The sequence below is a fragment of the Ambystoma mexicanum genome, chromosome 7q, assembly GCF_040938575.1.
Source record: "Ambystoma mexicanum isolate Mex_15411 chromosome 7q, UKY_AmexF1_1, whole genome shotgun sequence".
Classification (NCBI taxonomy): domain Eukaryota; kingdom Metazoa; phylum Chordata; class Amphibia; order Caudata; family Ambystomatidae; genus Ambystoma; species Ambystoma mexicanum.
Window position 1 is genome coordinate 1,122,566,423 of NC_090941.1, and position 26,491 is coordinate 1,122,592,913.

Below are 26,491 nucleotides of genomic sequence, written 5' to 3' on the forward strand. Positions count from 1 at the left end.
GGCGGCCTCTCCGAACTCAGTACTGATCCGTGAGCTGGAACAGGTGGCAGTGGAGGACGAGTGTTTCATCATCCTGAAAGCAGCTCTACAGCAGGGCTCGTGAAGATCTGTGGGGACACATTGGCACTGAGGACCCAGGAAGCGAAGGCGGCGTTGGAACAGCTATGGAGGGTCTGGGATGAGCTGGCATTCTCTGAGTCAGGATTATTGCTCAGGGGTGACCGGATTGTGATCCCACAAGTAAAGGTTACGCAGGTGATTGAGCTGGCACACCAAGGACACCAAGGCACAACCAAGACAAAGGCCCGCCTGCGACAAAAGGTGTGTTTTCCGGATCTGGAGAGGCGGGTGGAAGAGTTTGTGGAGGCATGTGTGTGGTGTCAGGTGGCGTCCCCAGCTCAGCAGGAACCCTTCATAGAGACCATGCCGCGAGGCACCAAGCCATGGGAAGTCATCCACACTGGCTTCGGATCCACAGGCTGGGACACACATTTTCTCGTGGTCGTGGATGAATGGTCCAGCTACGCAGAGGTAGAGTTCATAGAGTCGGTGGGTTTGGAGAACGTTGCTGTCGCGATGGAGAATATCTTTGCCACCCATGTTCTGCACCAGGTGCTTTGCTTGGTCAATGGTCCACATTCCTAAGGGGATAGCTTCGCCCAGATGATGGAGGAGTATGGGGCCCATCAGTGAAAGATCACGCCACTTTGGCCCCGGGAAAATGGTGAGGCAGAACGTTTGATGAGGTTTTTTGCATTGCTCAAGGCCAGGGTCACAGTCTACAGAGGGCCCTCTACCAGTTCTTACGAGAGTACCGGGCCACCAGACACACATCCACGGGTGTGGCGCCGGCTGAAGCAATGTTCAGGCGGTGGACGAGGGGCCTCATCCCGGAAGTGGGCGAATGTGAGTCGGCAGTCATCAATGATGAGCAGGTGGAAAGGGAGAGGAGAGTCAGGACTGAGCAGGAGAATATCCGAAGAGGACTTTGCCCCCAGCAGTTTGTCCCGGGCGATGAAGTGCTGATCAGGAATCATCATCCGCAAGGAAAACTATCTTTTACTTACGAGACTGGTCCGTTGGACGTGGTAGCGGTGCACAGCTCGATGGTCACAGCCTCGTATGGGAATGCCTCTGTAACTCGCATTGCCAGCTTCTTTAAGAAGCTGGGAGAAGCACGGTCAGAGGGGTTGCAGAGAAGGGTAGTGACTGATGTACCAGATGAGGGTGGTGGCCTGGTCCATCCGCCAAGCTACCCGGCGCTTGGGAGCTCAGGTGAGGAGGGCACGATCCGGGAGGCGGGCAGGAGGTATCCCCACAGGGTTGGGAGGGGGAAGCCTGCCCACCTGAGTGACTATGTGCTGGACCCCTGAACTGGCGTGAACACCCCGTGGACTGGAATTCACAAGCGTGACAGGGTGGCTCTGATTCAAGGGGTCTGCTTCTTTGTGTGCAGTGTTCTTATATTCTGTAGGTAGTTATCCTTTGTTCTCTGTTTGTTATGAAAAAGGAGGAGTGTGGTGCTGCCTCTTTAAGGGCACATGCACGCGGCAGAGTGATGTTGCACTCCGCCGCGTGCAGTATAAATAAAGTGGACGTTCCCGGACGCAGCGGAGCGACCGAGGAGCCTGACCCAGCAACAAGTGTGTGTGCGTGGCCTTTGTTGGTGGGGGGAGGGGCTCACAGAATCTCTGGTAATAGAGACACATCACAACTGTGCTTCAAGTTGAAAATATAGGTGCAGAACCTTTACCATCAGGCAGATTACAGACACTTTGCACAACTGCAGGTGCAAAGTTGCACCATATTAGCACTAGTAGTGCAACACACATTGGGGTGATATTAGAAAACATTTGCACCATGACAAGTGCAATTTTGGATGGCATAAACCCTAGGGCAAAAACTGCCCTACTGCAAAACATGCACTTTAAATGCATTTTTGTGCCAGGGCAAAGTTTGCCCTAGTGTGAATGGAGTGCAGCTTTGCACTTGCACCAGTGAACAGTTGTGGTACTCTCTAGGGCACCGGATGGATGTTCACATCAAGCAGAGGTAGTGGGAAGGTGGGTAAATCTAACCGAAGTTCATCCTTTGGGGAATAAAGTCAAGATCTCACGTGACGAGATACATAGAAAATCCCCATTGGTGCAGCCACTGGGGTTGCAAAGGAGAACACTGAGATGAACTGCTTGGAACGGAGGAGACCTCTAGTGGGGCTGTAGATGCAAAAGATTGGCTGGTGGGCTGTAGGTGCAGGAGATTGGCTAGTGGGGCTGTAGATGCAGGGTATTGGCTAGTGGGGCTAGTAGATGCAGGAGATTGGCTAGTGGGGCTGTAGAGGCAGGGTATTGGCTAGTGGGGCTGTAGATGCAGGGTATTGGCTAGTCTGACATGGACAATATATGCATCAGAACACTATGGGGGTGGGTCCAGAATATAACGTATACACATGACCAAGGACTTATGCCTGATGTGGAAACAATGGCACTGGAGGTAATGCCTCATAATGTCCTGCTTAGGGGGGTATTGACATCATCCACTAGTTTTTGAAATTGTACTTCAATTCCTCACAATTCATTCCAGTTTTCTTTGTTTAGGAAAGCAACACAAATAACTCATCAATAAGCACCACCACTAATCAGTATGATATCATCTGTTTATCACATTTTATTTCAGGATAAAGAAACTAGAGTACACATTCTCCATTCCTGTACCTCGTACAGCCTTCACAATCGGTTGATCATTTTTGTACCTGAACAGTGTCGACAGCCAAGACACCGGCCATACTCCCGGTGCCGTATTGAATCGTCAACGCTTCCCCATTGGACTTGAAGGTCGAGGACTTGGCAGGGTTGAACCGGTGATGAGTCACTGTAGGTATGAAGATAGCTGTCTTATTATTTGTTACAATGCCCAAAACCCCCACACCCCATTTAATTAGCACCATCATGAGGTTTAATGATGTGTTATATATGTTTGTGTTAAGGCTGTGCCAGTTGTCTTAGGTATGGGTGAGACAGTAATTATGCGACATACTGCGCCATGTCTCCGTGTACATTTACAATGTTGGTGATGAGCATGTAGTGAAGGTGTTGTTTTGCAGGTGTGTATTCACACAGTCTGCCAGGCCTAGTTGTCTTACAGCAGGTATTACAGAAAAATCCAGGTGTTGCCACAATATTAGAATCTTTTCATTTATTTGCATTTATAAGGGCAAACTGGCCAGACAGAAATGTATTTGGGCTCAAAAGAAAAGAAAGACTGACAAAACATGATGAAGAAAATGGAACAATATCAAGGAAACAGGTGGGAGATAAGAGTACATTTATTAGAGGTCGGCAGGTTTAACCCTTTTTCACATTTGTCGGCCGATAACAGCGAACAAGCGATTGCCTATATTTATGAATCTGGATCTTGCAATGTCCAGCGATGAATGCTCAAGTACTCACACCATTTGCTAGGTACTACCAATGTATCCGTGGGTACCCCACTATGTACCTGGGGATATTTCAGGGGCAATGCGTGTCTCTTGGAAACAAGACAGCACAGTGCAATACAGGTTGGATTCCCCCCTCCCCCCGAGCTTAAACACACAGGTTTGAATCCCAGACTTAGAAACCACACACTAGTATTAAGCATGTTATAACACTAATTATGTAAGCACCCGACTGTGTGCCTTGGTACTCCAATTGCTCACTAGGCGATGCCACAATGTGCCCAAGTACTCACATCATATGCCGGGTACTACTAGCTTACAGCAAGTATTGTGAAAAGTGAACCAGTTTCAAAACAGATAGCCGATATAAGCCTAGGTACTCGCACCACTTGCTGTATGGTGCTGTTAGAGATCTTTTTGGCTATATTTTTGATATCTCATGGTATTTGGTGGTATAGGGGTATTTTTGGTATAGTGGTAAGCCTAACTTCAGAGTACCAACTGATAATTGTTCTTTTTATGGAATCACTAACAGTTATCGAATACTGGTCTTAGTACACTCTAAACAATTAACTCATCCCCTTCTGTGGTATCTTATTTACAATACCACAGTATGCCCTTTTGGCTTGCATCTCAGAATAAATGTACCATGTAGATACAATAGCAAAATGAATTCAGAGCCTCTCAGAGTTACACAATGTACAAAGACTAACTATACTTTTATATTCTACCACCCATTCTGCATCTCTATGCATGCAACCCAATAAAGCTGAGCACAGAATAAGTACACGGAGGCTATTTCACTTTTTTGAATTGTTATTCTTTATCAGAAGTTAGAAATATGCAAGTTACACAGAATGACATGTGCATCTACGTTGTAATTCAAGCACAAAAAAAGACCTTCCTGCAAAGGGTTTCAAAACATTCTATTTGCAATAATGCCCAGAGTTCTGCCAACATTAGATTTGCACTTCGCAACAAAATTTTGCAGAGCACAGGCTTCTGTCACATCTGAGTTTTTTCGCAGCAAAACTTGAAGAAACATGAACACAGTTTTACATACAGGTTTAAATACAGGTTTAAAATGTAAGTGTTCAACACCTAAAAATGAAATGACTTACCCACTCTACACTATATAATATCAAACATTCACTCATCAGCACACTCCTCAAATTGACTGAACTTACCAAAGAAATCTTTAATTGTGTGTTTCTTGAACTGCTCACAACCCCAATCTAGTTGTCGTACACAACAACTCTTTATCTGGTCCACTCCCATTTCACCTGGGACAAACCCTCTACCAGCCTTTCTGCTCCTGAAGTCAGCCAGAGGAATAGAGTGCCTTGAACGAACATTCTTTAGACAGCTGCCAGCTCCTGATCCAGTGAGTTAATGAGTGAGTGACCCAGCCCTTTCTAGTGCAAGCCTTTTTCTAAGACCTCACGTGTCATTCAAACCGCCTCCCTTTTTGTCAGTCAGCCAGTCCAAGAATGTTCTGACCATGTCCATCCTCACCGCTCATAAGTGGAAATAATAGCTACATCTCAGTCCTGTCTTCCTGCTCTGAATGCTTTTTAACAATGCAATGTCTTTAGCAGCACGGATCCCACATTCCACACTTCTGATTTATCACATCCCCATTCAGACAGGGCGCATCTTTAAGCCTGCATATTTAGTATATTTCATTTCCAAACTACAATGCATTTCCATCAATCTGCACCACGTTAATATAACTGGCATGGACTGGTTTGCACTAAATGTTAGTATGGGAATCTGTTATATGTTAAATGGATAAGGTAAATGAGTCTGTTAGTTTCATGTTAGTTTTATTTTCAGTGCAACTCAGTCCACAACTGTGATATTGTGGAGCAAAGTGATTACTTTCTAGCATGTGTTCTGTGCATTCCCAACATTGGCATCTATTAGATTCAGCCCGAGTCACAGACATGAGACTCACATCTGTGGCCCTAGTTAAAATTCAGAGCTTTGCTAAAATGTGGATAATGAAATGTGGAGTTTCCCTTGCTGAAATTCAGACGTGATACATGCAGCTGTACTGTTTGCCAGGTATTTCCATCCCAGGTCCAGGTATTCAAGCAATGATTGCCACCATCTAATGGTATGATATTCCTCAACAATTGCTCAGTGTGCTGCAACATGTCCATGTGCACCATTTCTCATACAGTGACCTGATATTTATTTTATTTTGTGAATTATTTTAATATTTACCTATCTTCCAGAAGTAACTGAGAGTTGCATAATGGCAGAGGGTACAAGCATACATAATATGGTTGAAGCATGGGACGTTCCATGATACAACCATCCATTTATCACAGGCCTACCGGCTGGGCTAGCCAGGCCTAGGTAGCATGTGTAGTTATCCGACAGTTCTGTAAGGTGGCAAGTCGTTGGAACCTGAGGGTGGGTTCTGAGTGTTGGTCACCAGGAGCGATGCTGAGAGTGGTGGTTTTTCTTTGGGTGTGAAGTAGGTGCTCATGCAGCTGTCCGTGTATTCCTCAGAGTGCACGCAAGTAGCCTCTCCTGCTAGAGGACTCCCACAAGATGTAAGGCAATGCTAGGGTGTGTGTCCAGGTATACACACCACTCACAGGCAATCTTCTCTTCTGTGCTCACATAATGTGCTACATGTTGCCATCATATGTCCCGTTTGCTCATTAGAGGCCAACACACCCCCATCCTCTGTCAAATACCAACATTGCACCACAGGTACTTATAACCCCAGTGACGTGTTGTCAGTCCTTGCCCACCTAACCACAACATAACACAAGTTTTGTCCCACAAATGCCCAGTTACACGCACATTATTAAAATGGGTTTGCTGCCAAATGGTGATATGCCAGGTATTCAGAAGATAGACAAGGTAGTAAGGCCAGTGGGAGGAGAGGGGACAGAGACAAAGCATTCATGGGCCAGGTAATGGCAGAAGAATGAAGTCCAGGGAAAAGGAGTCACCTGCCCGGCACTCCTATTGGACCATCTAAGTGAGGCCTAGGAGTCACCCACTGTTAAAGCCCCGGTGTAACGCAGGTAGAGAGACAAACACTGTGCATGCAGAACGCTTGCGGTGTGGTGAGGGGCTTGTAGTCTGTCCCCTCTTTCCGTGAAATTGAAGGAAGCGAAGATTGAGTCTTAATAAAAAAAAGAATTATATGAAAGACTGTTATGGTGTTTCTGCAGGACTCATCATGGGGAATTTGTGATCCTAGAAACTTGCTTTTTTGGGGACATCTTTATAAGCCCTATGAATGAGCATATGTGGGTGATGTCAAAGATTAGAGGACCCATTTCCCATAGAAGCGAGGATAGGGAGATGGGATCTACAAAGAAAACGGTTGACATTGTGGATTCATTTATAGCCAGGGCCTTATACATGCACGGTCCCCACAGAATATAACACTGCATAACGAGCACTAACATCTATTTAAAGGCAATGGCATGAGCACATTAATGAAATGCTCATCTCGATGTTCAAACTCATGTAGAACTGTTGACACAAGAATTCTATTGAATGAATACACATATGCTTCATGCATTGGCCCTTGAGGTAACGCTGTGCTCTTAAGAGGGGTGTGTAGGTGAACCAGTAGTGACGGAAACAACACTGTAACATAGTCTATATCAAAGGGAGGGTCCAATCAAGGTTGAATAAAAAATATATACACTTTAATTAAACACACCATCTACCATCTACAATAGAACGGTGAAGGAATCTAGACTCTGCATTTAAAAATCCAGATTCTGCATTTCATCATTCACATATGAGCGAGGGTTTGAACTTTAACTAGGGCCAAGGGTGTAAGACTCATAGATGGACTCAAGAGTATGAGTCTCAGCTGAATTTATATAGATGCCAATGCACATGCTAGAAAATGATCACTTTGCTCCAGGATGCTTTGTTAATGCGCTGAGTTGCACTGAATAACACTTACATGAAACTAACACACTAATTAACCCAACCCTATTTAACATGTAACAGATTCCCACACTTATATTTAGTGCCGATTAGTTCATGATATAAGCTGGATGCAGAATGAGCAAATTGCATGATGCTCTGGAAATGAAAAAGAACAATGATTTAAACGTGCAGGCTGCATCTGTGTTGTAAGCTGAGGAATGTGAACATCCGTTATACTAAAATCATGGTATTGTCGTGGGGCAGGAAGAAATGTAGCAAGTTCTATTCAGCAATGCAGTGTGTGTTTCGGCTAAAAGACACAGAGGAAATCCTGTGCTGTTTTAGTGGGATGATCTTGTCAAAGGGAGGTGCTTTTGAGTGACAGGGGGTTTTATGAAAAGGTTTTGAGGAAGAGAGTGCAGGCATTCTTGCTCGCACTAATGGAGGGAGCAGAAGGCTGGTTCCTGGGCTGACTGTCTGCTGGGCTGAGGCTGTCTCTCTACTGGGTTGGCAATCTTTAGAAGAGATGTGAAATCTCGAGCAACCTTAGCTGTGAATGACCCTGGAACACTGCCAAGCTGAGTCGGGGAATATCGCCAGCTTAACCGAGGCAATTATGCTGTTAATTGAGGTGCGTGAAGGGGCTGTTTGAGACTATGTAGCATAGCTTAAATAGTTCAATTCATTGTAGGCGCTTCATTAGCGCCTGTAATGTGCATGTAAAACTGTGTTTATATCTCTATATATGTCTTATCGATTTGGCATGTATAGGGAGTTAGAACGTGCACTAAGAAATCTCAAATCAAAGTGAGTCACAGTAAATAAGAGAGGCTGGATGAAGGCTTTGTATTTCATTTGCATGCTTTGTAAACATTTTGAAATACAACCAAAAGAGTATAAATGTGATGTTGTAAATACAACATCACAGGAGAGCATGAGCCATTTCTTCAGAGAGTATTAAGTCCAATATTTGTTTACAGTTAGTGACCCTGGTGAAATAATTAATAGGCAGTATTCTGAAATTACTCTCACCACTATCAAAAATACCACCATATCAAAATACCACAAAATACCATGAAATACTAAATATAAACCCCCAAAAAAATCTCCTACAATGGATAGAAAATGCTGTACAAAAACCCATCTCAAATGAAGCACAGGAAGATGTGACAAAATGGAGAAAGTAGCACTCTGAGAATAGTTTCAGGGGTCGTAGTTAGATTACTATCCACAAAAAGGATGTTCCGTCATTTAAAATAGGTGCAACTGTGACCTAACCATTCTCTAGGGTCCAAGTGGACTGAGGGGGCAGTTCAGGGTCAACAGTACAAGGATTCAGATCTGGATGGGCTGACAGAGTCAGACCAAGTATCAAACGTTAATGTCAGCAGATCTAGCTCAGTTCGGGCACGTCAGATCATGTAAGGTCAAGTAGTGAGTGGACGTTGAGCCTGTGTGAATGAGGTCACTCTGAGCATTAAAAGGGGGCTGTCAATGATGGAGGTCGGGCGGTCCCAGGATCGCTTCACAGTTCGGCCAGACTGAGTCAGGCTTTAGCCGCTGGGAATTGAGCCGCTAGTGGGGTTGAGCCGTGGTTGCAACCCCTGTCCAGAGACTGTATTTGACACACCAGTGATTCCAAATCAGATACTGGCATTGAATGATGCAGCATTGAGCTGGTTCAAAGTGTGAGCAATAGTTCAAATTGGTCGAGGAGAACAAAAGCCAGCACCCGTGCCTTCCCTCTCATTCAAGGTGCAGTAACCATATGGAGCAAACAGTTTGGTGTGGTACAATAGGAAGATTTGACTGTCTGGCCCTCATTGGGACTCAAGGACACACTAGTTCTGTTGAGGTTCGGCTTTCTCAGCTCTAGGATATTCCGGTGCAGAGTTGCAATTCCTGGTCCACAGCAAAGTTCACTTCTGATTTACCATGGAAGTGGGTAGGGCATAGATCTTCCTTCTGCCTTGGACTGCTCCTTATTTACCTCAGGCTGAACGCTTTGGGAAATACCACTTTGCCAAAGGAAGTCTGGACTGTTCTTTCAGAGTGAATCTGTGGGTCTTGAGAGGATCTGGGAGGATCTGTAATCTGTAGAGAGTCTACCTAAAGGGGTGGAAGATCCCTTCTTTTAAGCACACAAACCCTCAAATGATTTGTCAAAAGCTCACCCTCCTAAGTGCTCCATTTACTGCCCCTGGATGGAGAGAACTTTGCCCTTCTGATCTCACACAAGTGGAGAAGATAGAAAAGGGAAAGAGAGACAGAGAGAAACAACATTTTGGAAGTCTGCTTTCAGTGGCCAGAGCCCTCCTGCCTCTCCAGTCCCACCACCTTCCCTTCTTGCTGAGAATAAAGCCCCATTGAGAGCCAGCAACCTGGTGTGAGGCTACTCCTGTCAAATGGGTGTGCTCCTTTGATGCCTGGGTCCAGGCCAGCTTCCTGCTGTGCAGCTGCCTCAGGAGGAGGGTGTTACCAGCCCCCACAAATGGATCAAAGATGAGGTTTTGTCCTCTGGGTTTTGGATTCGCCATTTGGCAGAATCAACCTGTCTGATCTGAATGCACATCAACTTCGACAGCAGAGCTGATTCATAGCAGTTGACACGTGCACTATCAATCGGGATGTGGTGACCAAGATCATAAGTAGTTCCATGCACATTGCCTAAACTCTGCTTTAGCTTTATTGTATCCTGTAACTTACAGGTACCCGGGTTTCCGATGATCAACCTAGTTTAAGTGCAGCAGGGCAAATGTTAAATGATGCCCCTGCACTGCGGTGACTTGGCTGTTGCTGTGCAGATCATGCTTCTAGTGCAGCAGGGCACACATTTACTATGCTTTTCTGCATGGAGTTGTTGAAAAGGGGAATCTGGTTAGCAGATTACCCTTTTGGAAATTAATAACCTGTGTATGTATTCATAGAAATAAAAATAAAAAACAGGGTGTTGCACCCTTGTGAGATAGTAATTCCTCACAGACATTACTGGGAGAGTTTGAGGGTACTATAATGCCCTGATGCAGGAGAGACTATGGTGTCATTATGGAGTTATAAATTCCCTCCTCATCTGCCTTTGACAAAGTTAGTTTATTTGTTTGTTTATTGATTTGGAGGGCGCACCAAACCCTTAGGTAACTGGACGCACAGCATAACAAGAATACTTAAAGCTTAGTTACAGGTATACAAAGGTACAAAGAGTACTTAGAAGCTTAGTTACAAATGTAGAGAGGTACAGGTAGGGAGCATACACGTATACATACAGCTGTGATCATTAGCCTTGATGGTCGTTAAGGTGTAACCAGGTGAGGGTGTTGGGTCTGAAACTGTAATAGGACTAATCCCTTCTGAGCTCAATTGGTAGTGCATTCCATTGCTGGACCGCTTTTACTGGGCAGCTGTTGCCACCCGTTTTTTGAAGTCTGAATCTAGGTATTGAAGACAGTAGGAATTGGTTGTCCTAGAGGGGCGTACAGAAGTTTTTCTAATGATTCTTTCCTTCAGGTATGGAGGGGCTGCGTTATTAAGACATTTGAAGGTTAATGACACAGTTTTAAATAGGTTTCTATCACTAATTTTCAGCCAGTGATGGTTTCTCCTAGCATTGGATATATGCTCTCTGGTAGGGAGGTTCAGGGCTGTTCTGAGCACATTATTTTGCAGAGTCTGCAATTTGTTGATGATATATTTGTTGGCTCCTACAGTAGTCCAATTTTGATTAAATTAGAGCATTAGCTAAGATAATGCAGCTTGCTAGTGAGAGGAATGGTCTACATGCTCTGATGAGTTTGCCAGTGTAGGCAGTGGATGAGGTCATGGATCTGTTTTTTTAGAGTTTTTTTTAGAGTTAGCGTGGAGTCCAGATAGAAGCCAAGTGTCTTCACTTCTTTGGTGACTGTAATTATATTGCCATCAATGTTGAAGGCGCTATAGTTAGTGTCAGGTTTTTTAGGTTATTAGCCGAGCCAAGGATCGGGATCTCTGTCTTATCGGCCTTCATGCAGAGGCCATGTGTTGCCATCCATGCCTGAATGAGGATGTATATTTCGTTTACTAAGGCTGTATCTGAGGTGAAATTGCCTGAAAGGAGAATGAAGATCTGTGTGTCATCTGCGTAGTTTGTGTAGGTGACACAGTTTATCCAATTTGTCAAATAAAGGCTTAGTAAAGATATTATATGTGGTTGGTGAGACACAGGAGCCCTGTGGGAAACCACATATTCTTTGAATTGGGTCTGCTGATGCTGAAGTGGAAAAGACTTGCATATTTCTGTTGTCTAGAAAGGACTGGACCCAAGCTATGACTTTGCTTGAAAAGTGGGCAGACAATGCTCGGTGTTTGCATAACACTGCATGGTCCAACAGGTCGAACGCTGCCGACAGATCAAGGAGGAGCAGCATAGCAGTGTTTCCTTTGTCGTTAAGCTCGTCAATTTGCGCTTTAAGGTCTATTAATGCTCTCTCAGTGCCGTGCTGGGGTCTGAAACCCGATTGGCGGGAACTTAGTAGTTGGATGGTCTCAAGGTAATTCTGAATTTGAAGATAGGCCACTCTATCTATTATCTTGAGGAGGAATGGGACCGTTGTAATAGGCCTGTAGTTTGTTGGGATGGAGGGGTCTAAAGTTTTTTTTTGAGAAGGGGTAGCACCCAGGGTTCTATTAAGCTACTTGGGACAGTGTTAGATGAAAAGGAGGCATTAATAAGCTTAGAGATAAAGGGGACTAAATCTCTGGCCGCATCCTTAATTATTTGTGCCAGACAGTTGTCTCCTTTACAGTTCAACTGTTTTAGGGATGCAATGATTTTTTCAGTTTCCTGAATGGAGACTTTAGAACATTTAAATGGAGCCAAGTCAGGCTTGACATTGGGAGTGGTACTGGTTGATATTTCGGCAGGGCGGAGAGAGGCTTTTTTAGCTGCAATTTTAGTTTGCAGTGTTTTTATTTTATTAGCTAGGGCATTTTGAATGCTAGTACACCATTGCTTGTCTTTGGGTACATTATCCGGCAGAGGTATGGGCAATCCTAATTCCCGAAGGATCACAAACAGTTCCTTGGTATTGGAACATGCTTTTGAGATTCTTTCATTAAAGACTTCTTTTTTTGTTTGGATAATTTCTTTCTTGTAATTATTGGCACAGAGTTTTAGTTTTAGTTTATTTTCTTCCATCCGGGAGTGCTGCCATATGGTTGCTAGTTTCCTTTTTTCCGATCTAAGTTCTTCAAGGTGAGGGGTGAACCAGGTATTAAAGTGAGCCTGTTGTTTACTCTTGCGTGCCTTAAGTGGGACCTTAGCCATAGTGTCATTATAGGAATCCACCAGAGTATGTGGGTCAGAGTTGCTTGGCAAGGCGTTAATCACAGGAAGGAGGAGAGGTAGGATGTTGTCTGGTGTGATTTTTTTCTTCGATCTACTGGGAAGAGGGGGTGCCATAATTTTATCTTTATCTATTTGTTTGTTTAGTGTTAAGCTGAAGTCAATTAGGTGGTGGTCGGTCCAAAGTTGGGGTGTAATATTTGTGATGGCTGTTGGGCAATTTAAGGTGGCTACCCAGTCTAGGGTCCTGCCTTTATCATGGGTAGCAGAGAGGACTTTTTGGATGAGGCCATGGTCACCTAAAATAATCTTTTTTATTGTTAGCTAGGAGGCTAGATATGTCCTCTTCAAATGAGCCTACGGGTCCTTGTGGCCTTTATATAAGGTAGATGGTTAGAGTGCAGCATGGGGATATAGGCAGTTTCGCCGAGAGTAGGTCGCAAGATTTTAGTGGGAGTAGCGTGGATAGTCTTAAGTCCAGGTTAGCTTTAGCAATGATAGCTACGCCACCTCCTCTAGAATTAGGTCTGTCCATTCTTAAAAGTTGATAGGCCTCTTGTATCGCTAATGTAAGTGCTGGGCCTGCTGCCTCATGCAGCTAGGCTTCTGTGACCGCTAGGAGGTCAAGGTTGTTGGATGATAGAATATCGGCTATTTTGGTGGCGTGAGCTTCGACAGATCTGGCATGAATCAGCGCTCCAGCTATCCTAGCTAGGTGATCTCTGAAGTTTGAAAGTTACTGGTGTGTGTTCTTTAGTTTTAGCATCTGAAGTAGTTTGCATGTGGGCTTGCGCCATATGCATAATGGTATTTTTAGAGTTGGTACGACGGTTTAACTATGTGTTGCTGGTCATTTTAGGTTCGTAGAGGAAAGAGAGTCTAGCTCGAAGCCTAGTGTTTCTGTTCAGTGTAAGACAGGGTGCATATTTAATTTGATCCATGATTAACAGGATTATTTGTATGAGCAGCAGTGGTAAGGATAACAGCAGGGTTTTGCTGACATACATGCTAAGGCAGTTTGTACAGGCTACAGTAGACTGGATCAGGTAGGCTAAAGCTAATACCTAGTTGGCGTAGGCTGGGTCAGGCTAAATTCCGAGTAGGAGTGGTAGGCTGCGATAGTTTATGTTCAACCTAGGCACAGTTGGCTAATTTCGGCCTGGCACAGTAGTTTGCAATGGGCTACATTCAGTATAGGCAGAGTAGGCTAAATTCAACATGGGCACAGTGGGCTAAATTCAGCAACATAGGCATAGTAGGCTAAGTTAAGCATAGGCAAAGGATACAGTTTTACTCATGGCAGCATAGCACCAGGTTTCAGGGTAATGCGTATTGGTGTAACACTCTTTAAAAGTCCCACATTGTGCGGATTGCTAGTCCACAACTTATCGGGAGCCTGAGCCAAATCTGCAGAGCTGAATGGAGGGGCATTCTCTACTAATAGCATGGGGCAGCATACATGTCTGTACTGTATCATTATTTCACACGGGATGGACACTTCCAATATTATTTCTCCGTCATTTTCTCTATTCACAAACAACTCCTCATGGGAAACATTTTTCATGGGTATTGTGGGATCAATGCACAGAACCATGTACCATCCCCTTTTGTTTGAATCAACTGCTATTAAAACAATGTGGTTGTCTGCCACTAAAACTCCTTCAACATCCAGTTCAAGAATGGTACCCGCAACCATCTCCTGGAGCTGGGCAGGCCTGAACAAAAACTCAGACGGTACTCACCAGTACTTGTTTGCCACCTGCGGCACTGCAGTTAGTAATATGGTAATACCATATAGGACCAAATCAGTGGCCACTGAGATTTCTCTTGCCACAGACTCAACACCCAATGTGTGCAGGGGCAACATCACCTTCACGGTACACATGGCAAGCGTGGAACACACCACACCTCTTTTTGTAAAAGAAATTATCATGTTGAGCTTACTCAAGATATCCCTTCCCAACAGATTGATTGAGTTTGCTGTGGAAAGGGGCCCACACCTCTGTGCCCCCTATTATAAAGGGTAATTTATTTGTAAAAAGTAACTGACTGAACTGCCCCAGAGAGGCCTTGAGTTTCCATAACCTCACCTGATAAATGGAATCCCCCCTCACTAATGGATGATTAAGTTGCACCTGTATCCACCATGAAAATGAATGGCTTGTTTCCTATCTCCACACCTGCCAAGGGTTCCTCTTCTGTGTCAGTGGTGACTGATAGGAATGGACACGATAAGGCTCTCTGTTGTGTGCTGTCCTGATCTGGGTATGTGTTCATCTCTGGAAAAACTAATGGGTTCCCTCTGACCACTGTGTCACTGTGCTTCCTGGAACAGTATTATTACTCAAATGTGTGGACCCTGTTGCTGTCCTTGGTGTACACCATATGGTGGCACAAAACTAGACCCTGGAGCTGATAACTGTGATAACATTGGTGGGAGAGCAGGCAGGCATGGGCACACCATAAGGGGTTGCCAAAGGCATCTGTCCATATGGATGAAGATATGAGGGTGGATCGCCCTAAGAATAACGGTACATTTGTTGTTGGGGATAAGCATACATTTTTTTAGTCTTACATTCTCTTGAGAAATGGTCGATTTGCCCACACGTCCAACACTGACCTGCTCCTCCTCCTCCCCATGATCCCATCCCTCAGAAACCTCCTCTCCCTCTCCAGGCATTCAAAACCCCACTCTCCCCTGCTGAGACACCAGTGGAAGCCATCCATGATATTGAGGTTGGGACCCACATGCCCAAACGTTTCCTTCTCGCCACATGGGTGCTGCCTGCACATCCGCCTGAACCACCTTGAGGTCTGCCGAAATCTTCCCTCTACACTGCTGCCACAACCCCCTCCGATGCTACCTTGCTAGCTTTCTTTGAACAGTTTCATCTGCTCTGCTTGTGCTCACTGCACAGTTTCCTTCTCATTTTCTTTCAACTCTTTACTGTGATGAATAATAATAGACTAAATTTCCAGCCAACCCTTTCCCTTTATCCAAACTATTTTGTCAAGTGCCATCTTCATCTCTTTTGTAAGCCTTCTTTTAACCACAAAATAGAAAAATGCAATTGCTCGATCCCATGAATCCCCTGTTTTCACCCACCACATCTCTTGTAATATGCATTGAGAAGGATCCTCATCATCGTGCACTGTTTGCTGCATAATTGACTGAAGGTCAGGCATATCTGGGCATGCATGCTGTAATGCTGCCCATACGTGGGACCTAACATTGATAAAATGTGCTCCATCATGGCTATCATCACCCACCTTCCCACCCTGATACCCTGCTTTAGCCCATATGTCATCAGCCTGATCTCCCAGTATTGATACAAACTATTTAAAGTAGTCCCAGCTGTATGCTTTTCAGTTGCATATATCCACCTGCCCGCTCCAGCTGTAAGGGACGGGAGTGTCTTTATGAGGTTGATTTTGTCCACGTTTGCCCAAGGGATGCACTGTGCTCGTCCTGGATTCTTGCTCCTTTATCCTTCCCAACTTTCTTCTTTCCCTTTGCTGATCACTTAGCTACTGCCATTCGTCCAAACCTGTTACGTAACCTAGTTCCCCACACGCTTTCTACTCATGGGGATATTACAGGTGGCTGCTCTGCTCCTACCAATTTGTATACCGTGTCCAACCCCTTTTCTCCTTTGTGTTTATTATCATATTTCTCCTCCAACCTTGGTGCTGCATAGTCCACATCCCCTTGTTGCCTCCTCCTATCCTCATGTTCCTTTTCTATATGCACATCCCTAATAGCTGTACTATCTATCTGAAGCAAAATGTCTCCTGCCCTCCATTCACCCACCCCTATGAATGTCCACCATCCATCCCTTCATTCTAGTTTTAATCACACCAACTCTCCCTCCACCTTCCTTAATGCATCTACCAAGTCTTTTTAAGGTTTTGCATCATCTCCCTCAGACTCCTTACCCCTCATGGCTACTTATTCTGTGTGGTTGGGAAGTTTCTGATAGTGAGCCGATATGACTGGCGGGTGAGATTTGGTGGGTAAAGGGGCATACATGGGATTTGTGTATCCCGATGTGGCACGTGTAGGGTAGCATCCTTACGGAGGGCACCGGTCTGTGTCGATAGGAGCCAAAGAGGCACCAGGATGGTAGCCACAGCTGTAATAGGTCTGCATGGGGCAGCCACCTCAAATACTGCCCTACGAGAGTCTGTGGAACTATCGTCCAAATCTTCCACCATTTTCCATAGTTCCAGTACTTGCTTTCTATTTTTTTGTTATCTTCCTTTATATTTAGCCGTTAAAAATGTATACACATGACTTAGTATCTTTCTGTTATTGATTCCCTGTTCCGGCCATGGCTTAAACATCCCTCCCTTTGTTTTCACACACCACTCCTTTTGATATTTGAGAATCTTGTCTCAGTACAAAGGAAGGGCTTTACAGATGTACTCCAACGGGGCTGTCAGCTCTATGGTAGCCACCCTTCCCTTTTGGTAGTTTGCAATATCTCCAAGAGCCCTGCCCACCCCAACAAACCATACCACTCCACAATGGCCCCTTCTTACACCCCACACTCACCCCCTCCATTCACCCACACTCGCACATATACACTCTCCTCATAGTCTTCCTACATCGCACCTCAAACAACCTTAGTTCAGTCACTGCTAACCATACCACACGAAAATCACCAACATTAAAATCACAATAAATTCTACTTTTCTTTCCAAACACCCCCACTATATCTGGTGAGGAGATACCAGGCCAACGAGGGCCTCTACCACAACTACTGTTGTATTCTCACCCCCCCCCTATATACTGGAAGGAGAGAATCCAGAATCACTAAATATGAAGAGCCTCTATACATAGCCTCTTTTCTTCCAATATACAGTGCTGCCTTCTGCCCTATTACCTAAGGTGTCAAATGAGAAAGTATATCGTGCCTCCTATTGCAATGAATAGATGTATATTGGCCTACGCCATGTTGCTAACAAAGCGCTTGTGAAGAAATCCGTGTTGCAAGGTCCTGACCTTAAGATCAATGTAAGCCGCCGTTTCAGGTTAATCCGCCATTTTAGGTTTGCTTTGTAAAGTCACCCTGTGAGTTAAAATGGTGGACGATGTCATTCCGAAATACAACATGGCCGTCTTGACCTCTGCATGTAGCTAATATGTAACTTGCCTGCAGGCCACTTGTTGAGGTTGTGAACTGAGACCTTGTCCTTTGTTGACCTGTGTGTAAAGGATTACTCGTGCAATGAAACTAATCCATGAGCATATGTTAAGAACAATGTATTCAAATACTGAACGTAGAACACTTGTTTAACTACATTGAATTCATGTTTGAGAAGATCTACATGGGAAATCCCAGGACACACAGTTGCCGTGTAGGCTTGTTGATATATGTATTAAAAGCAAACCAGTTACATGTGGATATGCGAACTAGGCATGAACCCTAGATCAGTAATGTATTAGAGGAATATTAACCCGACGTGGGGTTGGACATTGTGTTCGCAAATAGTATAAAAGAGCCATGAATTCTAATGTACAGGGTCTCTCACTGAACACACTGAACCACGCTGGAGTTCGCTGTGTTGCACTGAGGGCCGATAGCTATCTGATTTTGCTCTGTTCTTCGTAACTGAATTCAGTATAAATTACAGTACTTTGTATGTTCCTTTGTAACCCGTGTCCGGTGTATTTCCTTTTGGGGTACTCAGCCTCGATATTTTTGATTCTGTTTTCACAGTTGGGGCCCGAATAGGGACCCTCAAGATTGATGCCGGATTGTCGAAGCTTGACGCAGGCTATCGGACCGGGATCGGACGGTGTGACAAAAAGGGGCCCCACTGAACAAGACGCGACACCTCAGCAGTGCTGCACGACCCGATCCCTAAACGATTAGCTTGCATTCCAAGATGGCATCTTGACGAGGGTCCACTTAACGAGGCGGGCAGATTTGCCGAAATCACCATACACGAGGTAAGATTAGTTAGGTAAGATTCTTTGAAATCCGATCGGACCACCTTAGGCTTGATCAGGTGAGTCGTGACCCGACTCTTAATTTAATCCTGATAATTTGATTTTGGCGTATTGTATCTGCAGACACAATTATTGACCAGGTAACACCAATAATTTGATATGCCTGGGAAATTGTCTACCTGCTTCAGGGCGTTGTTCCTCAGCGATAAACAATCTTTGGAATTTAGCCGTCCCGCACCACAGGAGAGGTCGCCGGCATGTACTATGTACTGTAAGCATGGCATTGGAAGTATAGTATTTAATGACATTTGGCACAGACAAACCAGACATGCCTCCGAACTTCAGTGGCCAATCAATGGTAGTTTTGAAATCCCTCGTATTGAGTATTTAGAGTCAATTCTATTAAAGAAAAAGGCTAGACCTGCAGCATTTGATGTTTTGCAGAATTGGAAAAAAGAAGCATTGCAGCAACTTAAAAGTAGAGAAAAACATGCGCGCCGTCATAAGACGAACGCCGAAAAAGCATTATTGTATGACCAAGATAAACATTCTGAGTCGACTAGGAATATGGATAGGGCTTTCTCGCTTGGAATCCAGAAAATCTATCCTTCTAAAGACCTTCATGCTTCCGACGAATTCATAAACAAATTGTTAAATGACCGAAGGCCTGGTGCCTCTGCGCTACCTCGGTATGTTCCTCTTCCTGCTGCTTTGCCTCTTCCTCCTGCTATTCCTGCTCTGTCTGCTGTTGTTCCCGTTGTTCCTGCTCCTCCTTATGTTCCTCTTCCTCCAGCTCCTCCACCTCTTCTTATCGCACCAGTAACAGTACGTCAATTGAATTTGCCTGCCCCCTCTCTTCCAAGTGGTCCTGTGCCGCTTGTAGCTGATCAGGGTGCGGGATCGAAGGTTGTCACTCGCAATACTGTACCACCAGAGAAGACACGTGATTTGATTGCATGGGCTAAGCATTGTATGGAGAGGGATGATCAAGCTAATGTTTTTGCCACACTTTGTAATATGGATAATTTTCCTGAGAAAAATGTTTTTATTGAAGGTTTAGGGATTCATATATGTGTAATGTGGGGAAAATTAAATAATACAGATCTCCTGCAAGGGTTAAGGGATCTAAATACTTTAGCGTTATCTAGAGACACTGTGGAGAAAGTAAATGAGCATGTCGAGAGGTTATTTGTGTATGGAAAGGAGTTCGAAAGGTTACAGAATGAGGATGACGAGGGGGAAAGTATGTATGTACAGAAATGGTTCCTTCCTTGTCGTATATCGATATCTGAGGAAGCACGAATTTGTACGAAGGACGCGCTTAGATGGATTCAGATATGTCGATAACTCCAGTGGAAGTATATGACACATATACTCAGTATACGCCAGAAATGCAGAGGAAAGTGATACAGGTAATGCTAGAGTACCTACAGGATGATTGTGTAAAAAGAAAGATTAGTAGTCCTACAGAGTTATTGAGTATTTATAAGAGAGCTTTTTCACTTGACACTTCTTTGACTGCTTTAGCGCTCTACTTAGCTCTGTTGCTCAGTAAGCATTCAGAGTCACCTACTTATCATTTGCCTATGAGAGAGGTTCCTCCGACATTTGACCCAAAGGTTGAGATTGCGGCCGATGCTGCACGGGGTATAGTCGCTGTGGACATTCCTGCACATTATGTATCGCAGTTTGTTCACGTCCCGTTCTCAAGACAGGAAGTGAATACTATTAGGCAATCTATTCCTGATATTAGGAAAAATCTGACCGGATTCTATAAAGAAATAGAGTCTGTCTTGCAGCCCTGAGTGTTCACCTTAAGAGATATTGATTGGTTATTTCCTGTACTCCTGCCCGTAGATTTGTGGAAACAAGTTAGAACTATAGACGACGTGCCAGGGTTGGGAGATACATGGATGAATATTACTAGACTCGATGGAGAAAGGCCAGCTGGTGAAAGACCGCCCCAGGTGATACTAACCTTGCCTGAAAGAATCATTGCAAAATTGAAAACCATAATTCCAGAGAAAATAATTATTTGGGACAAACTTACGGCCTGTGTCCAAGGGAAGTCTGAGGGTGCTACCGAGTTCTTTAATTGGTTCGAACAGGTATTATCGGATTTCAGTGGACAAGACCTAGGCACATGGTTTGGGGAAAGGTTATTTGTGGACACATTTGTGCGTGGATTGCTGCCTGACATCCAGTCACAAATTATGTCTTCTGAGAGCGCTTGGCAGGTGAAGTCCCAGTCAGAAGTGCTGCATATGGCTCAGTACTACGAGAACCGTGTCAATAATGAAAAAGATAGAGTTGAAAAACGAAAAGGTGATTTAAAGACTAAAGTGCTATTACAGCAAATTGTTAGAGGCCCCAGAGTGGGTAGTTCACAGATTAGAGGTCAGTATGTCCCGCAGGGGAATGTGCCCTTGAGTCCTGTGAACATTAAAAAGTGTGCCTATTGTCGTCAAGAGGGTCATTGGCGTGCACAATGCCCGTCCTTCGACAGAGGTCGAACAACACATTTGGGAATATGGGTAGACGATCCAGGGGTCGCCCGGGTGTAGGGGGCCCTGGTAAAGGTCAGTTTATACAGGATCCTCAGCAACCTTTTTCTCAGGATAATCAAACTTCGAGTGTGGATACTAGGAACATATTTGATCATCCTTCTGCTGTATATTTATCTGAAGAGCTTCCTTTTGATGACATTCTGTTTCGTTAGGATTGCCCGAAGCAGGGTTTGAATCCTACACCTATTCCCATCAATCAGAAAGGTCCCTACGTTGAAATGGTGGTGGGAAATAGGAAACATCAGTTTTTGATAGATACTGGAGCACAGAAGTGTTCCATTGATAATTCACGGTTTCCAAACATTCCACTGTCAGGGCAAACCAATGTTTCTGTAGGGTTTTCTGGCACGCCAGTTGTTTGACCGGTTTCTTCGCCGGTACCCATTTCTTTGGGTACCTTTACGGACCACAGTCCATTTCTGTTGACTTGGAATTGTGGAGAGAATTTGCTGGGGTTGAATCTGTTAAAAGAGTTAAATGCAGTGATTTATTGTTCTTCTGATGGAGTTCGCTTGACGATTTCACCACAGCAATTATCTGTCTCGCAATTCTTGACTAGACCTTTGCCGCCAGAATTTATTAATGTACCAGAGAGCTTATGGGCTATTGAAGACAATGATGTCGGTGTTTTACAGATTGAGCCTGTTAAGATAGTTTTGAAACATGGAATTGAGCTGCCACGCATTCCCCAGTATAAGATTTCAGTTGAGGACGAGCGAGCTTTGAAATGCATTATTTCCGACTTTGTGCATCGCGGGGTGATTGAAGAAATTTCAGGAAGTTTGTGTTATAGTCCGATTTTACCCGTGTACAAGAAAGGCGATAATGCAATTCCATTCCGTTTCATAATTGATCTACGTGCCATTAATAAAGTCGTCGCTACACAATTTACAATTGTGCCTGATGTGACGACAATATTGACCATGATTCCAGCTACAGCTACTTACTTTAGTGTTGTGGATCTAAAGAATGCTTTCTTTAGTATTCCCATACACAAGGACAGTAGATACTTGTTTGCGTTCACCTTAGGAGGACGCTCATTCACATTTACTCGTGCACCTCACGGGTACACAGAGAGTCCTAGCATCTATAGTAGGGCTTTGAAAGAACAGCTTGATACCCTTGAATTGCCCTCTACTTGTACATTGCTTCAGTATGTTGATGACTTGCTTTTAGCTGCTGACTCTGAGAGCGCCTGTAAGGAGGGCACTGTGTTATTGCTTATCCATCTAGCTAAGCATGGTCACAAAGCTTTGCTTAAAAAGTTTCAATATTGTTGCCAGGAGGTCGCCTATTTAGGCTATCTCCTGTCAAAGGAGGGAAGAAGATTGACACCTGAAAGAATAAAACACATTTCTGGCATGTCTGTCCCAAATACACAGAAGGAAGTTAGAGCCTTGATAGGTATGGCTTCTTATTGTAGGTTGTGGATCCCACATTTTTCACTAGTGATCAAACCGATGTTGGCTTTGACGAAGAAGGGCATTTCTTCGCCATTGCCGTGGAACGCGGAACACCAGCAATCGTTTGACTTGCTCAAACCTGCATTATGCTCTGCACCAGTTTTGGGCACACCAAACTATGAAAAGGCCTTTGTGTTGTTTGTGCATGAATGTGATGGATGTGCTTTGGCTGTATTAACGCAGGAACATGGAGGGAAGAATAGGCCGTGCGGTTACTTTTCTTCCGCCCTTGATCCTGTAATATGCGCTTTGCCAAGATATTTGCGAGCTGTCGCTGCAGCTACTGCGTCTGTAAAACAGAGTGAGGGAATGGTCCTAGGCCATGATCTAACCCTGATGGTGTCTCACTCTGTAAATGTCTACTGAACCGAACCCAAACGCAACACCTCACTTCCGCACGGTTGACTAGATATGAATTGATCTTGTTTGCTCCTCACATTCAAATTAAGATGTGTTGTGTTCTTAATCCGGCTGAACTCCTACCTTTCCCGCAAGGTACTACTTGCGGCGATGAAGAGTCACATGACTGTCTGTATACTACTGAACAAGAAACAAAGGGTAGAATTGATTTAAAAGACACTCCTTTGGATAATCCGCAAGGAGAGCTGTTTTGTGATGGGTCCTGCTTCAAACTTCCGGATGGTACATCCACAGCTGCTTATGCAATCACCACATTAAGCACGATCGTGGAGACCAAGAGAATTACGCATAACTCTGCGCAGGCCGCAGAGATTATAGCATTGACCCGAGCTTGTGAACTTTCCGAAGGGCTTGCAGTAAACATATATACTGATAGTCAGTATGCCTTTGGGGTGGTTCACAACTTTGGGAGACTTTGGTCAGAGAGAGGGTTCTTAACTTCACATGGCACTAAAATCCAACATGGCTCCCTAATAGTACAACTACTCTCAGCGCTTGCGCTCCCTACTCAGTTAGCTGTTATGAAATGTGCAGCGCATCGAAAGAGTCCAGATGACATAGGAAAAGGGAATGCTTTCGCTGATCAGATAGCTAGACAAACTGCTACTTATCCCCTTACGGAGATGTATGTTTCAAGGGAGACTGTAAATGCTTATGCAATGGATGAGGGTGTTGGGTCTGTACGGGATATACAAGCTGATGCCACGTTAGAGGAATCCAAGAGGTGGGCTGAAGGCTTGGGGAAACTTGATGATGACGGGTGTTGGGTGGACATACTTGAAGGGAAATGGCTACTCCCTGACGCGTATATAATGATGATGGTCATCATGGCCCATGGTCCTACGCATATATGTGCCCAGAAAGTGACAAAAATGTTAGAGAAAGTTTGGGCGAATGACAACATTTTGAAAATTGCCCAGCGCTACGTCCAGGATTGTATGATTTGCCTACAACACAATGTGGGAAAGGGGCCAGCAACTCCAAGGGGAAGTTTTGGGCCACCCTCTGTCCCCTTTGAAGTTATCCACTTTGATTTTATTGAAATGGAGCGGTGCAACAATATGAAATACGTGCTGGTGGTCATCTGTGCTTTTAGCAAATGGGTTGCAGCTTTCCCCGTCAAAGATGCTACAGCCATGACTACTGCGAAAACCATGTTAAAGGAGTATTTCCCATGGTTCGGGCTACCAAAAGTCATCTGGTCAATGGTCCACATTTTATCGCTGCTGTAATTCTGCAGATATGTGCGGCACTACAGATCGACAAACGGTTCCATTTGGCAAGACATGCTCAGAGCACCGGACTAGTAGAAAGACACAACGGTATCATCAAGAACAAGCTCGCTAAGACGTGTGCCGGCACTAACTTGAAATGGCCAGACGCCTTACCGATCGTGTTATTATCCATGCATACAACCCCTCAAACTAAGACTGGGCTCTCTCCATTTGAGGTGGTAATGTGGAGACCTGCCAATATTTGGAACCTTCCTAAATGCAGATCATTAAGAAATGTTGAACATTTATTACTTTCAGATTATTGCAGCCAGTTGACTAAAAACCTGTATTTGATTTATCACCAGGTACGAGAGGCTGTGCGATACGAGGGCCCGTGCCACAGCATACGGCCTGGAAGTTGGGTGCTTATCAAGGCATTTGAGCGCTCTTCCTCCCTTGCACCTCGCTGGCGGGGCCCGTTCCAAGTCCTGTTGGTCACCCAAACAGCGGTTCGAGTTTCTGGGAGAAAGAACTGGATCCACGCGTTGCACGTTAAGAAACTTCCTCACCCAGTGCCACACGATACAGAAGAAACAGAACCCCTCGCTAACGCTGCAACCAATGATCCCAAAGCAGTAAATAGCGCCGAGAGTGTGTCAGAGAATCTTTCTGAGCCCGTGAGGGTTGGGGAAACAGCCATTTTGTCTCCACACTCTCCAAAAGTTTTGCATCCGGAAACTGCTGTTTCAAATTTGGCATCTTCACTTGTCTCTGATGCGTTGCTTCCAATGGGAAGTGACGACACATTGTTTCCGGATCAATCAGTACCGGGAAAAGCAAGGTACAATGTGCGTCCAAGAAAATAGACTTACCCACGGTTTGTCTGTGCATTTGGAGAAGGAAAGGATCATCAAGGGCTTGTTTTTGCCCAAAATTTGAGAAAGGGGATTCTGTTGGCTAGGGTTGTGGAAGGACTAAGAAGTCGCGCGGCCGGGAGGTTGCCAGCAACGAACATTGGGGTTTCCATTTGAAGACTACAATGCCTGCCACCGCTACCGCTCGTATGGGACTTGTAAATAATGGGGTGACCAACCGGGACAATGGACAATGCACCTGGGCCCCGAAAATGTATTGCTGTGTTTTTATAATGATATTTGGTTTTATAATAGTCACTGTTTTAGGATTGTGGTACCTCGAGGAAACACATCCTTTAAAATCCTTGTTGCCTACTGAAAATGTACCTACTGTTCCTACTTCCTTTGTACATTTGCATACTCTGTCCCCTAGGGATTCTCATCATAGACAAAGGTACCACAATAACACTCTGCTACTTATTATGAATGCTACGCATGCCATTTTTAATAAGTCTAACTGTTGGGTCTGCTCACAGTTTCCGCAACACGGGGATAAGGGGCTAGGTTGGTATATTCATCCTTTACCTTTGACAACTGCTTGCTATGCTTCTCTTAGAGCACTGTTCTTTGGCCGTTGGAATGATAGCATCTCAGGGAACTTTGATGGCACTAATTTGAATAGTTTTGAGAAACATGTTTTGACTCTGCTGGGATGCTCGCTTTTCGCAAACAGGAGTAAAACTAACGTTGCTTCTATTAGGCCTTCTGATAGACTGTCTCGTCCTTTCCAATCTTTTATTTCCTTTAAGATGGCTCCGATAGGCAATAAGGATGCCATGCCTCCTTCTTATACTGTCAACCATAGCCCCGATTCAGTTTCTTTCTGCATTAGAGGAATGGCACTCAGTCAATGGGAGATTTTCTAGGTTGTGCCAACGTTGCTAATTTGACTGGGGAAAACAGACCTTTGTATGTAGGCGACCCTGTCTACTTTGTCTGCGGTAATGTAGCATTCCCATGGTTGCCCGGGGATTGGCAGGGAACCTGTTATTTAGGGATCCTGTTACCTGGGGTGTTTATAGCCGGTACAATAGAAGTTTCAAAGACTCGTCCACAGCGGGATGAGAATGGTGACACTCCAGCACAAATCTTGGGAGATATAGCAAAATCAGTTGTGCCATTTTGAGGGCAGATAGCGAATTCTGAAGATATCAGAAGACTAGCGAGAATACTGGAGAGAACCATCAACCGGACCACAGACACACTCTATAATATGACTTTAGAACAGAAGGTGATAAGACTAGTAGCACTTCAGAACTGGATGGCATTAGATGTCATTCTGGCTGAAC

General features: G+C 44.6%; 1 protein-coding gene across 1 annotated transcript in view; it reads right to left on the minus strand.

Annotated features, from left to right (window-relative positions):
* LOC138528206 (pepsin A-like) overlaps positions 1 to 26,491 on the minus strand; it is a 118,911-nt gene that overhangs the window by 63,811 nt on the left and 28,609 nt on the right. The window contains exon 4 of the mRNA XM_069639663.1: positions 2,753 to 2,871. Within this exon, the coding sequence (XP_069495764.1) occupies positions 2,753 to 2,871 (119 nt within the window). The remainder of the gene's footprint in view (positions 1 to 2,752; positions 2,872 to 26,491) is intronic.